General features: G+C 36.7%; 1 protein-coding gene across 1 annotated transcript; it reads right to left on the bottom strand.

The window, feature by feature from the left end:
* Window positions 1-256: 256 nt before the first annotated feature.
* Window positions 257-17,572, bottom strand: HDAC2 (histone deacetylase 2). The gene is made up of 13 exons (XM_010291604.1): window positions 17,454-17,572; window positions 16,864-16,981; window positions 15,837-15,911; window positions 15,372-15,510; window positions 12,647-12,788; window positions 8,838-8,930; window positions 8,629-8,737; window positions 7,034-7,174; window positions 5,110-5,218; window positions 2,715-2,845; window positions 1,655-1,810; window positions 844-901; window positions 257-630 (listed from the first exon to the last, which is right to left on the bottom strand). The coding sequence occupies exons 1-13, from the start codon at window positions 17,526-17,528 to the stop codon at window positions 600-602; spliced, it is 1,377 nt and encodes a 458-aa protein (XP_010289906.1). The 5' UTR covers window positions 17,529-17,572; the 3' UTR covers window positions 257-599.
* Window positions 17,573-17,891: the final 319 nt, after the last annotated feature.

The following is a 17,891-nucleotide window of genomic DNA, read 5'->3' as shown; positions in this document are numbered from 1 at the left end:
TTATTCCAACATCTCTTCACTTATTTATTCAGACTGTTCAAATTTCACGTACTCGTATTCCCATGCATTTCTTTGCAACCCATGCGGAAGCTACTGAAATGTGTGGTGTCAATGAAAGCAACACAGTTCAACTTGTGTGTTTGCCCACTGTCCATTTAAACCCACTAGCCACTCATATATGAGGTGCACCTGCCTAATTCATATGGAGAATTTCCTCTTTGTAGTTCAATGATGGACAAAAGACAACCAAGTACAATTTTTTTTTTAATAAAGATAAAATTACAAAAAAGGTAAAATCAGCTCAGGAAAGGCAAATTACTTTAATAGATCAGTTTAGACATTTAACATAATAACTCACATCCATTTTTAAATACTGTTACATAAAGCATGGTGAAGAAAGGAATTTCTGCCTCATAATTAGAAAACTCACAATACAACTTGCCAAAAACCAGAACAAAGCCGTTTGAAAATAAATACGGTCCATGCCAAATAGTACAAAATGAAATCAGCAGTCTCTCTCAATACGAAAACTTTTCTTCTTTTAGGTATTCTCCGACTCTAGTATTATGTTCTGCAACTGATGAGAGGCTATCTTTTGTTCAAGGATTGCTGAGCTGTTCTGATTTTGCTCTGTACAAAGGCAAAAATAAACTGTTAAATTGTTTCATTTTTGATTCACTGTTTTAGAAATGCAATTTTGAATTACTACAGTCATGAGTCTAAAATATTTAGTATTATGAGGAATTGAAAGTGATCTCTACAGAAATCAATACTTTATAATACTTTAAATTAATGAACACTCTTCAAAAAGGTGACATTCGTTATTAACTAATTAGGATTTACCCTTTGGCATCTGTCTTTTCACCACTGCTGTCCTTGGATTTATCCTCCTCCTTAACATCTGAAGAATAACAAGATTTCAGATATATCAAAAGATGCAACGAAAACCTTAAGACTTCAGAAGAAAAAAGCATGACGAAGTTATATTTTTATATCTATTTTGTATATACTCCTAGCTAGGGGGAACTAGCTTTTAAAAGAAGTCACTAGTTACATATTAACATACACTGTTTGTTAAATGCATCCATCCAAAGGAGTAATCTGGGCACAATCCCAAGTGATTCAAAACACCTCAGGGCAAGTCTCTCCCAACTGGCCATAATGATGGAATGCAGTTATGAGACGAGGATTTCCCCTGAGCTCCATGTGGTAGTCTTGTAGCCCTAAAATGTAGCCTGTTCTTGGAAAAGTCAGAGAGTCCTTGGAATTACACTATATGCAGAACCCCATCCAGCTTCCTTTTCAGAGAAAACCAGTTGGCTCACCCCACAAAAACAAAGAGGAACGAACTCTTTGCCTAATGTATTTAAAGCAAGAAACGTTTTTATCCCTATTTTCATTAAGCTATACAAATCCCTGGCTCTCAGATTTCAAGCTTGTGGAGAAGAAACAATAACCCTTGGCTGAAAATACTATTCTAGTGTGAATAGCTGTATCTTGAAACTGATTAATTTAAAATAGATGTTTTAAATATGATGGAAAAAATAAATCATCTCAACAGCTAATTAACTGTTAACAGAAAATGCATCTTCCTCTTGGCAGAAGTCACATTTGCAGTTCTAAAATACAGGATGAAATCACACCAGAGTCCTACCAGTTTTTTTGTCCTCCGTCTCTTTTTTGTCTTCCTCTATCCTGGCTTTCTTTGCTCCTTTCTTATGATCTGCAACATTTCGTCGTCCACCTTCCCCTTCATCTTCAGAATCTGAAAATTCTTCATCACAGGCTATGCGCTTATCAGATGCTCGAACTAGGATTCAGAGTTATGAAGTTAATTGAGCATAAAGTCCAACTATAATAGGCTTACTAAATAAGAACTATCAAATTAAGAGTGAGTACTAATATACTATAATCATTTAATGCTGATGAACTAAATTGTGGATAAAAATATTATATTTCAGGATACTCTGGGCCTCTCACAATGACTTCCAAAAATAGCTTTAGAGACACAGGGGGAGGGTGGGAGTATTTTAACATGTATCAAATGAGTTTCAAAACCTGAAAACTAAATCACAGGAGAAAACATTATGGTTTCAACAGTTCAGAAAGTGGACAGTGCACCAATAATAAGAAGTTACAAGAATTACTTCAATCACCATCAAAAAATGTTAAATGTAGCAGGAATCTGTAGCTGAAGAATAACTCATTGTCCAGAAAAAGGCTAACACTAATAAAGTGAAGTAAAAGGGTAGTGTTGTAAGCATGGAAAACCTCTCCCTCACAAGAAAAAAAAAAGCGCAAATAAAAGACTTTTTTGGAAAACACAGTATCTCACTTTACATCAGTGGGGAACATTACTTTTTTTTTGTGAGTAGCACAAGGCAGAAGCTAAGTCCTGTATACCTTTAATTACAATTCATCTGAGACTTCTAGAGTATCTATTTTAGATTTGCTATAGCCAGACTGTTTCATAAAATGCAAAAAAAAAAAAATTCTTTCAGCACTTCTTTAGACCCCTTTAACAGGTTCAGATTTGTGCACAGATGCCACCCACCTTAAGAACAGAAAAACTAGCAGACCAGTGGCAAAATGTTTTACTTGGGAAACAAAACTGCCAATGTTCCAGTACTGCACTAATAGGACTAAGGTTCTGAACAATTTAACCTAGAACGACTCTATTTGGACATGCTTTATCATCAAAGGATCCTTCTTACTAGAAATGCGTTTGTCTGGATCTTCTCCATCCTCATCTCCACTATCTTCATGAACAGCATCTTCAGGAATGGCCTGCATCTGTACCCCAGGTGCATGAGGTAACATGCGTAAGTTTTCAAATAAGCGTTGCCTGCAAGTAACAGACAAGGAAAGTTATTACTACACAGAAATAGCATTTCTTTGGATTTCGTATTTAATTCTGAAAACTCTGCATTCAAAGTTAACCTGCACTGCTTTACATTGCTTCATTTAAAAAAAAAAAAAAAAAAGCATGACAAGTTCAGAAAGTTTTCCACCCTTAACAGATCATTAGTATCCACAGTGTACTTGAACGTAATTTTCTTTTAACTTTTTAAACACATATTTCCATCAACTTCAGTCTTCAATTCCCCACAGGGTCAGCACAAGTACTGCCCACTTGGGCTGAACCAAGTGACAGAATTGCTCTGTTTTAATAAGCTAAAGTATCAAGCAGGATAATAAACTATCCTCTAGTTTCTTAGAAAGAAAGCCAGATACTTAAAGCATGAAGACTTCCACGCTGTGTGTGGCAATGACTTCAGGGTCAAAAGTGTTCCATCTGGATAAGATTCCTTATTGGCTGTTTCAGGGAGAACAGAGAGAAGTTGTCCCCTGTCTAAGCAACCTTATGTGATGGACCCCAACACTCCAAAGCGCCATGTGCAGGAACAAGAAGGACACTAGGCTGCATACCTGGAAACATACAAGGTCAGGCTGGACGGGGCTCTAAGGAACCTGATTTAGTTGAAGATGTCCCTGCTCTTTGCAGGGGGGTTGGACTAGATGGCCTTTAAAGGTCCCTTCCAACCCAAACTATTCTATGATCCTCTTGGGACTTAAAACTATCTTCTTAAAAGAAGTCCAAGCAGAGAAAAAAAGTGTGGGAAGCATCAAATATTAACACTTGTAATAGCTATCTCAGTATCCTTCTGCCCAATCTGAAGAGATAAATGGCAACTGGTGCTTTTTTGGAATCCTTACAATCTCCACCTCTGTTCAAATCACATGACCTGGCAAAACATTTTTGCCAATCCAGGGAGTCCCCTAAAGTTAGGTGTCCGTGAAAGCATGCAACTAACTGAAGGAGGATTCTCTGAAATGATGGGTCATTGCTCTTCTTGTGGGTGCTAGTAAAAGGATGTGAGATTTTTAGAACACACACAATCTATGCCTAGGGATGTGTTAAAGAGCAAGCAAGTTTTGCGGCCTACTTGCACCACAAAAGCTCAACAGTACACAATATACAGCAAGCAGCTGGCAGATCACCAGCTGGAGCACAATTACTACAGAGGAATTTTGGAGAATTACATCAAGGAAAAATAATGTGCAAGGGAGAAAAAACCCACCTATTAAAAACTAAAAGCCTTTGATTGTGATTTATATATTTGTGCTATGAACACCAATCATAGTCTATATGCCAACCACTTAAAAAATTTGTATTTTAACTGCTTTGGTGAATTCTGTAATTTGACAGTTTTACAGGTTATAGCAGTACTGGCAAACTTATACAGCTAGTTTTGCATCTTTATTCAGCTGTTTTTAGTAACCAAAAGAATTCCTGTGCACTGTTAACAGCCTGTTAAAATCGGGGCAGGGGCGGGGGTTTATTCTTTTAAATCCAGAGCAGGGACAAGCCTCGGTAAGCAAGGAGTACTTCAGGCTAACCAATTATCTCTTATCAGTTGAGTACAGAATTGATTGTATGTATGCATTACTCCATCCCTGAAGTAAAATACTTGCTTCCAATGAAACCTTCAGGATGTAAGGAGGAATAAACTAAGTATCAGAAGTGGCACAGGCTAAAAACACATACCCGCTATAGCTTAACGATGAACACTTCTCAAACCTTGTAGATTTGTCAAACCACAGTCACTCAATTGCCTGCACACATATCACATCTTTCCACAGTTTTGAATGTCCAAGCTCACACGTGACTCTTTATTTTCACAGCTGACAGCTACAAAGAATGACAATCTCAGTTCATGTTTAGACACTGAGCCGAGAATTAGAAATCCTAATCATCACAGCATACCAGCTTCTTTCCTGACAGGATAAACTTTCTACAAAGTTAGAATGGGAAGCCAAGTAAAACAGTCATCTCTCTAGTTGCTGGAAAAAGTAAAAATCCAAGCTGGGTCTTAAATTTCCATATTTATAGTCATAGGACTTCAGAATCATACATACTGCTGTAGGAAGAGACTTTTAAAAAGCACCTGTTCTGACAGAAATGAAAGATACGTCAAATCTATTCAGTACTTATTTTTAGTGTGCAACAAAGAAAGGCGTACAGTTTTCTAAACTGCCTACCAATTAAACCTCTGGAGAAATGTGATCAATATGACCTACTTGATAGATAAGGTAACCACTACTTACTTGATCTTCTCCATATATTCTGGTGTATTCTGATTAGTCATATTCGAAGGACTAATGTGAAGCTTGAAGTCTGGTCCGAAATACTCAAAGTAGTCATTGTATGGCAACTCTATAAACCAAAACACAAAAGACAACTTTGTGACCCAAAAAGGATTTTAAACATTTTAAATACAGCAGTAGTTTTGACAGGATTTTACTTAGAGAACTATCACACCTGAAGCATTCAGGTAAGCAATAATACTTAAGCACTGCCTGAACTGTTCAGTGTTTTTCCTCTAACTTATTCACAAATTAACTTAAATCTGTTGGCAAAATACAAAGAGCAACAGAAAGTTCTATTGTAATCATGTTAGAACACATACTGGAACAACATCAGTAACAAGTTTGGTAAAATAATTAAAAATGCTACTTCTGCAGAAAAGAGATCAATTGACGATTTCTTTATAGCTGTTTTCCAAGTTAGTCCAGTTTGAAAGTGAGCCATTCAAAATATTCCTTCAATAAAACATGTAATATGTACTATTAGGCTGAAGATCACAGCTAGTTCAATATCCATGGTAAGTGCTGTACAATGGTTCAGTGATGCCCATGTCTGCCTGTTCCCCCTCTTCCCTTCCCCTGCTTTTTATGTTGTCACAGATAATAGTCCCCTGACTGGAACAGCTAATCCCCCAAATGAAGTCAATCAAGACTTCATATCCAGGAAAAGGTAGTATTTTATATTGAATATGACTGTATCTTCCCTGATAAAGCAACAGAAGTCTAAAAAACCTAGAACCTTTAAGAAATAAGACACTAAAATCCACTTCTAATTTTGTTTCTTCATTTATAATTATTACAGGATAAGTGATCTTATTAGGTGGATAGAAAGGAGACAGGAAGATTAACTTGCTATTGCAACATTTAGAAATGCACTGCTCTTTGTCAGAACAGATTAAAGATGACAGGGACCCACAAAGTTGAGACGAATGGAAAAGAAGTCCCAAGATAAGAAAATACTACTGTCTCTTCAAGAGCATTGGCTGACAAAGAATATACATTGACATGCAAGATGGAAAATACACATCTTGAAAGGTACCATCCAAGTATTCTTTTCTCAATGACAGCAGCATTCCACTGAAGTCAGACAGAAACACTATGAATACAGCAAGAGACACATGAATAGCAAAAGATTATCAGCAAATGTTGTAGTCCATCATGAAAACTGCCAATGACTGATGTGCAACAAACCAGTCCAAATACCAATTTTATAAAAAGGCATTCCAAAAACGCGTCCAGAAGTATATTTGGCCAGAAGTAGAAGGAGTGCAGGATCTTTGGGGATCATCCTCAGAGAAATTACTTCACTATTCAACTATTTGAAACAAGTCTACTATTGTGGGTTTTTTTGTTTTGTTTTTTAAGATAGTTTGTATAGTCAAAATTGAATCAAATGGAAGAGAGGAAGTCAATATACTTTCAGTTACTTTTAGGTCATAGATACAATGAAGAAACAGTTATGTTTTACTATGTAAAATGGATACTTGCATACTCAATTTCTTGTGAATACCAGGTTGTGGTGCCCAACTTACAGAGGTCTATGCTGTTACAATCGAAACACAGTATATATTCTACCATACTGATGACATTCGTACTAAAAGTAGTTACAAGTAAGGTTCCGTAAGTTTTACATGTTTTGAATTTTGCAAAAATGATCCAATCATTTCAAGCTTTTGCTAAAGCATAAAAAAAGCCCCAAATGCTTAAGCTTATTTAGTGCATAAGCTACTGAAAATTTATTGGCTAAATCCTAACAATAACTTTGTACATAGTTTATTCTAAACTGATGCATTATGGTTAGCTATAGAAATATTTGCTACCTGTTCACATAAACCCTCCCATGATTATTTCTTAATAAAATATTAGTTTGGGTATTAATATTTACCATTAGGAATTTCACAGTCTAAGGCAACAGCAGTTTCATATGTCCAGCATCGAGCAACATTACGAATAGTATATCCTCCTCCTCCTAACATCAGCAATGGCAAGTTAAAAGTCTTTACAACTTCCACACATTTAGCATGACCTGTTAAACACAAAAAAAATTGACAATATATGCGAAATATCTATTAAACAGAAAAATATATAATGAACTATTTAATCAGACATATGCAGTCATACTTATCAAGCGAGAACCGAATCGATTCAAGTAAAACAGAACTGTCTCCCCCAAAATGCTAAGCACAACCTCACAAGAAATCAAGATCTTTTGTACATAAGAAATGTACAAAATACACTGAACATTATCCACCCCAGTCTTCAGAAACTTTGCATGACGGCCTATTGTTGCTGTTCTGAAACGCTCTTAGAATGTTTTGTCTTTTCATATCTGATGTCAATAAACAGTGACAAACCTAGGGACAGTTTCTCAGTCAAATGCAAAGGGGGAAGAAGGGAAAACAGCAAATCAGTACTCAGTCCTTTCTACTTCTAAATTTGAACCTGTATTAGAGGTTGCTAAGTCTTGCTTACAGAGTGAACTGGTGCCAAGACAGTACACACTCCAGGGAGATACAGCATACTGAAAGGCATCTGTAGGAGGCAGCAGCTCTCTTGGTTTCCAAGATATGTAAGATGGAAAAAAATCTGAGCTGTATAGGCAACTGAAGTAGCTTTGCCACCTGGTGCAAATCAAGAAAAGAACCCTGAAACACTGCAGACCCGACAGATACTATACTGCATTTTGTTGCCTACAAAACTCTAATTGCCTCATTCAGAAAACACAAAAACAAAAAAACCCAGAAAATGAATGATTCAAACAAGCTAGATTCAAGGCTTAGCAGAAGTTCAGCATACGTGTTACATTTTATCACTTAAATAATGATAATAATAAAAAAGAAATAAAATAATAAGAACAACAACAACAACAACAATAATGTTTGCTAAATTAGCATCTCATCCCAATTTTGAGAATCACTTTTTTGGGTAGAAATGTAAGTAATACTAAAATAAATTCATTCTATAAAAGTCAATAAAAATTACCATTAACATAAGGCTCAGTATAACAAACACCTCTATAAATTTACATTGTATTCTCATTTCAGTAATACCTATTCCACACCCAACAAGGTGTTTGATTTTAGTGTCTGTAGTCCTACTAAGTGAACCACCAATTTTGTTATTTGCCCATCATAGTAAGTGTTGCAGTAGGACAACTGTTGTCATCCTGTCATTCCAGAACACTGCTTTAAAGGTACAGAAAGCCTGTGCATAGAAGAAAGGGAATCACTTGAATGGCTAGGAAGAACATGGAAAACCAAGCTTCTTAACCTTTTTAGATGTACAGAAAGAAAGAGGCAACTTCTGGGTTTCTTTTGGCCATCCCTGTATAGCAAAGAAAGAGGTGATTAATCATAGGAATGAACAAAATCTTTGTGACTGCAGTCCTCATCATGCAAGTGTCTTGAAAAATAGTATGAAGGATAGAGGTTTCTATTAAATAAAAAGTTACAGACAACAAACACACACTCTTCTGTTTACCTTTAACAGTAAGATTAAAGCATCCCAGCCGGTCACCAGACAGTGAATCTGCTCCACACTGTAATACCACAGCACTGGGCTGGTACATCTCCATTACTTTGGATATAATCTATAAGCGATATGAAACAGCAAGTTAAGTCACATAAAAATAAACCCACAAAATCAAACTAGTATCTTTCCAGGGACCTTAAAAAAAAAAAAGTACTTACTGGTTTGAATATCTGTCCATAGGATTCATCATCTATACCATCCCTCATTGGAAAGTTGACAGCATAGTATTTGCCTTTTCCAGCACCAATGTCCTATACACAAAGATGACAAATGCTTTATTACAAACATAGAAGCACATGATGATGTCACAGAAAAAAGTCTACGCAAGTCTGCTGAGCTATTTTGTACCATTATTCATGTCTGCGAGAGGAAAAGAGGCCAAGTATCTTACTTTATTCCCATTCTCCCATAAAAGCGTTTTGGAGTGTAGGAATCTTATACCAAGACTAAATTTGGAGTAAGTACACTTGATTTAAGACAAAAACACAGAACATAAGCAATCAGTTTAGCCCAGTAGAAGTAATTCAGCAAAAACAAGAAAGAAAACCATGAAGAACAGGGTTATAGGCATGTTTTTGGTGCTTTACAGAAGATTTGAATTTAAGAAGGTTTCTAAAACCATATTCTTTGTTCCAAACATAGGATGAAGAACTAGCTGTAGCAAAAGGGAGAGAAGAAAAATCAAACAGAGGCTACTTATAGGTGCCCTTGAAGAAATTGAGACTTATTAAACAAAAAAAATGAACTTGCAGATTTTTCTCAGTTCCATCAGGTGACAAGGCAGGAACTGTAGTAATCTATCTTACCAGCTTTCCTGGACAACATACGTATTAAAAGAAAAAACTTGTTATAAAAAAAACCTTGAGTTAATAAACCCTGAATCTATCCACTTCTGTTTTGATGATTAGCTCAAAACAACTCAAAGATCCCTGCTTGCCACACATTCCCATTTCTTCCCTTTAGCTCATCACCAAGACAGACAGAAACTGATCCAGTTTACAGAGCAGTTCTTTGCCATTAATAAAGGTACAATGGGGAAGACAGTAAGATTTAACCTACTCAGTTTGGCTGTAAACTATTATCAAACAGCAGCTCTGCAGAAAGGGCACACTTCAGCTGCAACATCCTTGAAAAACTACAAGTCATCAGTAGGATGGCCCAGCAGTACAAACACTAAACTTCTCAACACCAGCTATTGAAATAGTCACTTTTTCCTCTATCTGAGCAAAGCCTCCTTAGCAGTGACTGCAACAGTAACGTGTCACTCCTACTAACTATCTTTAATTGGGGGAGGAGAAGGAGGAACAGGGACAAATGGCCCAGTGCAGCATAGGCACAATGTTAACAGCGGACCACTTTTTTTTTTTCTTCCAGCACATTATTAACATTTCATAGTATTGCAAGATTAGTGACACTGTCGACTCTGGCTGATTTGGAGCGTGACAGTTACCCAGAATCTCCCCAAATGAATCATCAAGGTTTTCAGATGCTGATTTTTCTGAGGTGACAGTGTCTTGCTTTCCAGATTAAACAAAAAAAACCCAAAAAAACACAAAAAAAAAATCAAGTCAATCTCATCTTAAAACATAGCAAAGCCAAATGTTCACACAATGTCCCACTAAACAGAATAATTGCTTTCCAGCCTGAACTACTCAAGAGATGTTCTCTGTAGCCCATACTTCCATTGGTTATAAACACTAAAGAAGCAATATAGCATTCTGGTAGTTATGCATTCATCAATGGATCAAATGTCCTCAAAGGACCCGGGCCTCCACGTAGCACTACAGTCTCAACTGACCTATCTATATATATGACAAGATTAGTGCTATCACCTCAGATGTGTAGAAAGTCAAATAACTTACTAAGGATGCTGGAAGTTCAGACTGCACAATACCTTCTGTAGAAAATGGATGAACGCAGCTGAACTAAGACAACCTCCATGAGACTCAGCTACATTGATGGAGCTGCAATCACAAAATCATCAGCTGATGCATGATTTGTTCCTGCATCAAATACGTGTAACCTGATAGCAAACTAGACCAACTAACTAAAATATTACAGAAGAAAGCTTGAATGAAGCCCACTGACAAAAACAAAGATAAGACTTGTCTGTTAAAGTTGATGTAAATAACCAGCAACGGCAGATCAAGTTGAGCAGAAGCAAGCAGCACAATACTGGTCTCCAGAAGGAAAAACAGACTTTTCAGAGAATTAGTTCCCCCTTTAGTTCAATTAGGTCTGCAAGCTCTGGAGATAGGAAAAAGCTATTTTTTTTTTTTCTCCTATGGGGATGTAATAATTGCAAGAAAGACTGCTGAAGTCTGTATGCAGAGAATGCTCATTTCAAAATACTAGCTAGCAGCACAGAATAAAAGTTACTGTGTCTGAGGTACTGTTTGTCACTGACACTGTGCTAAAAAAATCCCAATAACATACAATATTCTTCTATTTGTTCCAACTGTGTATCTTTAAATTCTTTGTCCTGGGTGTGGTGAGGTGAAGAATCCATGAACTTCTCTGTCAACGGGAAGTGCCATTTCTAAAAAGCCAAGATATCTAACCCGTTAAAAGAAATTCTAGACAAATTCAGCAACAACAGCTTGTCATTATAAACATCCTGGTCTGAGCTGCTTTTTGTTTGAAGCACCACTACCACCTTGTGGCCAGTCAAGTTAAACCACATGGATAAAAACACCTCATCTGATTTCTACCTAAATCAATTTAGAAAGCAGTTTAACAAAATCTAACAGCTGTAATAACATTCAGCTCCAACACACACACTAAAATCAATGCTTAGCACCCCACTAATTTAAAGCACAACTTTCATTTATTCCTGTGTCCTCTGGGTATCATCAGCACACCGGGGAGCACACGTTCCGGTAATATTAGCAGAAACACAAATATCTGCATCTCTTGTATCAATTTAAAGATAGTGGGAAAACAGTGAATTCTTTCCCAACACAGCATTTTTGTAGGTCAACTTTTTAGAAATGTTTACAATTTTTTAAAAAATTACTAACTGTAGGTGCAAACTAATGTACAAAGTTGCTAGTATCAGGAGTGACTTATCCTGGCAGTGCCTCTGACAGAAAGAGGGTTAATTTAAGAGTCTGAAGCTAGGAATATATTAATCCTAATACTTGAAATATTCTTTCAAGTTGTGAAGTGAAACAATTTCCTGTTCTAATGGACAAGAGTCTAACATGAGGAATGACTGACTTAAAATTAATACCAGGGCCAGGAAAATTGGTTTCCATTCTCAGTTTTGCCAGAGATTCTACAACAGCTCAAATGATAGTTCTTCACAGGTCAGTGCTGCCTCCCTCAAGCTAGCTATAAGGCTTAGTACACAATTTTCTGTGGGGCATGCTGAAGTTCTTCAGGAGTGAGCATCATGAGAACTCAAAACACACTTCATGACAAGAAATATTCCAAAAACAAGCCAATTATATTACTAGGCAAATAGAACACTAAACTCAAGTTGCAACTGAAGCTTTGACACTATTAAAAGCTCTGGCATAAAGTTATTCTAAGATTTGAAATAAGTAATTTTTGAAGCCATGTGATCTTCAAATAGCTACTTTTCACTGTATATACAGAACTGAAATGTACAGATAGTCATTATAAATATACCCCATTACCTTCCTAGACACATTTCCAAAATCTGAATGAACTAAACTAATTATATATTTGAACTAAAATTTCAAACAATTTATCCAGAAATTAAGGTGTTGATTTCATGTAGAAGTGAATAATTTACTTCCCCACTACCCTGTTTTTTTTCCCCTAAGGTTCTTCAACAAATCTATCACTCTAAACTAACATATTTTCCTGAAAACTTACGTTCTGAAAAATTACGTATATTATTATTGGACATAGTAATTGTAACCTCGTACTAAAACAGTATCTACAAGGAAGAAAATAAGAGGGAATTTATCACCTAAGGAAATTTCATGTTCAACCTTACCCTGAGGTCCCCTGTGCCTGGAAAATATTCACCATACTTATGGAATGATACTGTCATGACACGATCTGTGGTATAAAATGCTTCTTCAACACCATCACCATGATGGATATCGATATCAATATACAAGACTCTTTGGTGGTACCTAGAAAGAAAATCGTGTATGAGAAATCATCATTATCTGTTATGTTTATAATATACCGATATCTAACATGGAAAAACCTAACAAAAAAACCAACCAAACACTAAAATATAACATTATGATCATCTTGATGATTTTGGTTGAAGTGACCATATGCTCTGAGAACTCTCAGTGCAGTTTGGATAATAATGAAAATAAATTACTTATTTTGATGAATATAAACTTAAGTATTAATGTATTTATTTACCCCAAGTTGCCTCACTCCACAGAAGCTATACCTTGTGTTTCTGTTCATACTACTTTCTGTTTTTCACACCTGCTGAATTCGCTCCTTTCACAGGGCATTTCTTTCTGCCTTCTCAATAACTACCAACACAGTCTTCAGTAAAACGTCCTTAGTGCATGCTTCAAACAGCATAGTGCCAGGAGCAGGAATAACCCATGTTCCATAAGCCCTCAAAAACTAAATTTAAATACTTATTTTCCATTGACTTTTCTTTTTCACCTCTGCAACTTGTAAAGATAGGCACATTCTTATTTCCACGTGTATCACACTATTAGTAGGAAATTATTACCCCGCTGCTTAGTATTTCCTTAAATACTGCAAGTTTCAGATCAGTTTAAGAAATCAGTTGTCTGAAAACTCAGAGCATTGGAAACAGCAAAAAGCATCCCTTAAATTCTATGTAGTTCAGTAAAGAACAAAGTATATCAACATCAGAAGACGGGTTTTCATCGTGCTTTGCACACTGCTATAGAAGGCGAGTCTGAGCAGCCATAATTTCAGGTAGGCGAGGATTTTTTTTTTGCTTTACAAGGCACCTAACAGGAGTTTCCTATGGTTACGTAACCCATAACTGTTTGAAAGTTTCCTTCCTTCACATGCACATTAAGCTAAAAAATTAAAGACTGGACCACAAAAAAATCATACCACTTTTCTTAGACTGATGAGACAGATTGTGAATACATACTGTACATTTAAATGAATGGCTTAATGTGATATTAACTATTTGTTAGTGTCCTTAGAAACTTTTTTCATCTTTAAAAAACCCTTCCACATTACAGCTGCTTCCTCCATCCCTCACCAGCTGCTCCATTCACAAGACTGAAATACCTAGAATATTTTTTGTAAAAAATGAGATCTCTGTATTATTAGAAGGGATATAGTCCCTTGAAGCAGTACAAGTAATACTCAGGATTTGAAATTTTAGTGAACCATTACTGCTTGAAGTTAATTATATGATTACTTTTTCATTAGTCCTCTCATTTTTTTATTTTGCAGTCACAGCAGCACAGCTGTTACTTCATTATTTATTCATAACAGACACATCAATTCATGTTAACAATCCAAGAAAGCTCAGTGCATGATCTTCCATGAATATTCCAGTTTGGTTTAGTAATGCTCGATAGGAAACAAGCAGACATATTGAGAAACCAAATGGGTGTATGATGCGAGCATAATGACTGCCCTAAGGGGTCAGGGCAGTGATCCATCTAGTCCACTATTCTGTCCCCATGAGTAGCAACAGATTAACATTTACAGAAAGTATGTAAGCCTGACCATTTGCTGAAGTCTGCTACCCTAGTACTTCCCCACCATCTAGAACTACAGCATATGTCATTTTCCAGGGAGCGTCATTGCTTGGATCTTTAACTTCCATTTACAGACCTCTTGTCCACAATTGTGCCTAATCTCTTTTTGAATCTGTTGTTGCTGTCTGCTTCCTTCAGCCTCCTGTAGCAGCCAGTTCCAGACGTTCACTATCCTCTGTGTAAAGAAGTACTTCTAAATATCTGTTTTAAACTTATCTATTAGTTTTCTTTTCAGCTTGCCTGTATTTTAAACTTCCTCTTGAAGCCAAATGGGCAGAGCTTGGAGTTTTCTTAACTGAAACTGCAGAAGTTCAACATGGGCTATGAAAGCTTGCTGAAATAATAATTACAATTCATATCTTCAATTGACACTTTATAATTTTATCTTTTTCCCATCTGTCATGGTTTAGCCCCAGCTGGCAACTAAGCCCCATGCAGCCACTCACTCACTCCCCCATGGTGGGACGGGGGAGAGAATCAGAAGGGTAAAAGTGAGGAAACTCATGTTTTGAGATAAAGACAGTTTAATAAGTAAAAGCCGCGCACGCAAGCAAAGCAAGACAAAGAATTAATTCACCACTCCCCATGGGCAGGCAGGTGTTCAGCCATCTCCAGGGAAGCAGGGCTACATCACTCGTAATGGTTTCTTGGGAAGACAGACGCCATAACTCCGAATGTCCCTCCACCCCTTCCTTCTTCTTTGTTCCAGCTTTATATACTGAGCATGATGTTATATGGTATGGAATATCCCTTTGGCCAGCCTGGGTCAGCTGTCCTGGCTGTGCCCCCTCCCAGCTTGCCGTGCACCCCCAGCCTGCTCGCTGCAGGCCAGCATGAGAAGCTGGACTGTCCTTGACTACTTAGCAACAACTCAAAACATCAGCACCTTATCAACATTTTCTCACCCCAAATCCAAAACATAGCCTCACGCTAGCTTCTACGAAGAAAATTAACTCTACCCTGGCTGAAACCAGGACACCATCATAAACTTACTTCAGTAACTCAAGGATGGCAAGCACGATATCATTGACATAACAGAAACCAGATGCCTCTGATTTCTTGGCATGGTGAAGTCCTCCAGCCCAATTAACAGCCATGTCTGTCTGTTGTCTGTTCAATTTTACTGCCCCAGCTATAAAAAGACACACATAAAAATGAAATGAAATGCAGTCAGAAACTTCTGAAGGCCTTAATATCTTATTTTTAAAATAACAGATTTAATTTCATGTAAGTTGATCCTAGTTCTGACCTCTTACCAATACTGAGATACAGAATGTCAAATACGAGATACAGCAAGTAACTGATACATTATTATTACTTCTTTATTTAACAAAAACAATTTATATTTGCTTCAGTTTTAAATATCTATCAAAACATCTATCAAAGCTATCAACGTTTTACGTTGCTGACATAAAAGTAATAACGCTACAAAATAGCTGGCAAACAACCTATACTTACCAACAGAGCCTCCAGTTGACAGCTGACAAAACTCAAACAGGCCATCAAATACAGGACAGTCTTCTCCAACATTAACTGTGTAAGAAATTTATTACTTTTCAAAAACACCATTCCAACAGCATTGCTATATGCATGGATAACACTTACAGATGCAATGCATAGTTCATTCAGCAATTTAACTACTGCCCCCACCCTGCCTCATTTTTGTCACACTAAATTTGAAGCACTGAAAACAATGTAAAATCTTTATAATCTGACTCTAAGCTATCTTTTTTTTTCTTTTTCGTTTCCACAGAAAGCCTTGTCTCCTCGTTAACAAAAGGATGGTTAGACCATTTTTAAATTTTTGAAGAAGCGCTGATTAACATAGGTCATGTTAAGAAATGCAGTTACTTGGAAAAATAATTTGCTGAGAATAAGGCATCATAAAGAGGTTCCAATATTGCCTTTTAAATTGATGTAATAGCTGTCAAACTGCATTCCTAACAGTACTTTGAGCCTATTCCTATAATTAAAGAAATAAATTAACAGAAAGGGTGAGCAGTGAATGATGTACAGTTTTTACTCTCTCTCTCTCCAACGGAGAGAAACTCCATTTCTTGATTTAAACATTTTCACACATTGATTTTATTTCTCTGCTCTTCTAAAAACCGTTCTTTTTCAGAAAGATTTTGCATTAGAACAGGTTTTAAGACACTTTTGCAAAAAGCTCACAACTAAAGTTTGATCTGTGCATTAAGTCTATAGAAAGTATTATTTCACATCTAGCATACACCCCGTGAAAGGGAAGGCAAAAATCCTTCCATAAGCCTATGGAACATCTCTGCCAACATGTCTGCTTTTAATAGAAAAGTCCCAAAATTAGTGTAGCTAAAGGCAAGCACGTGCTACTCTTTTTACATTCTCTCTCTAACCCACCCACACCATTAAGCCATGTTCATACTTCTGTACTGGTGAATTTTTAGCTTTAAACAATGCTAACCACCAAAGCATGTATGCATAGATTTAGCCTAATGTTGACACTTACATCTCTGCATTTGCTTGCTGTACTCAGACATATTGTCAGGCCTTATTGATCGGAGAAATTTGATATATTCATCACTATGGTACTTGGTCATTTCCTCAGCAGTAGCTTTGTGGGGTCGCTGATAATAAGAACAAGTTATAGAAATAATCAGTGCTCTGCAAAATCAGCTAACAATTGGCTAAAACAGTGAACTGGAAATAAATCTAATCTACTTTTAAGGGAGAACAGTGAAACTGATGATAGTAGTGCTGTTTTACATAAAGCAAGGACTATTCGGTTGTTAGTATACAGCTGGATTCATTCTTTGTGCAGTAACCCCAATGTGCTCCCAACACCCCAGCCCCCCAATCATAAAAACACTGGTGAAAAGTCTCTACTGAGGCTCCACCTCACTTATTCGAGACATGGACAACAATCTGCAATCCTCACCAGTTATAAAATACTGCTTCATCTCTAAGTAAGAGAGCTCTGAATACACCATTTTAGTATTTTCAATTTCCATTTCTCTCCATTTATTTGTGTGAGAATACTTGAAGCCCTTTAAAAATAACCTAAAATGCTTCCGTGGACATTTGACTGCTTATACTCACATAAATTTCCATTTTTCTGTACAAGCCATAATTTAGCAGCAAGTTGTGGGTCATGCGGATCCTATGAGGTTTCATTGGATGCCCTTGTCCATAGTAATAGTTCCCGATATCACCTGTCAATATTACACAAATGAGTAGCTATTGATATTACAAAACTTTTCATTGCTACTTAAAAGAATCATCTCCAGAAGAAAACAGGTATGATTATAAAAAAACCCCAGATCCCCACAGAACCCACCCCCCCCCGACAAAACAAACAAACACACACACCCCAAACCAACCAATAAAGGGACTAGTGTTTATTTCAAAAAGGTCATGAGGAAAACAAACTGCCCATAAAAGGTTGCATGTCAGAAGCAGGGGGCAAAAATGAGGCCAAATCTAACACACCTTTACTACAAGCAGACAGTAGTGGAGGAGCAAAGATGCCTACAAGAA

The sequence above is a fragment of the Phaethon lepturus genome, unplaced genomic scaffold, assembly GCF_000687285.1.
Source record: "Phaethon lepturus isolate BGI_N335 unplaced genomic scaffold, ASM68728v1 scaffold53527, whole genome shotgun sequence".
In the NCBI taxonomy this organism is placed as follows: Eukaryota; Metazoa; Chordata; class Aves; order Phaethontiformes; family Phaethontidae; genus Phaethon; species Phaethon lepturus.
This window is presented reverse-complemented; position numbering and strand designations above follow the sequence as displayed.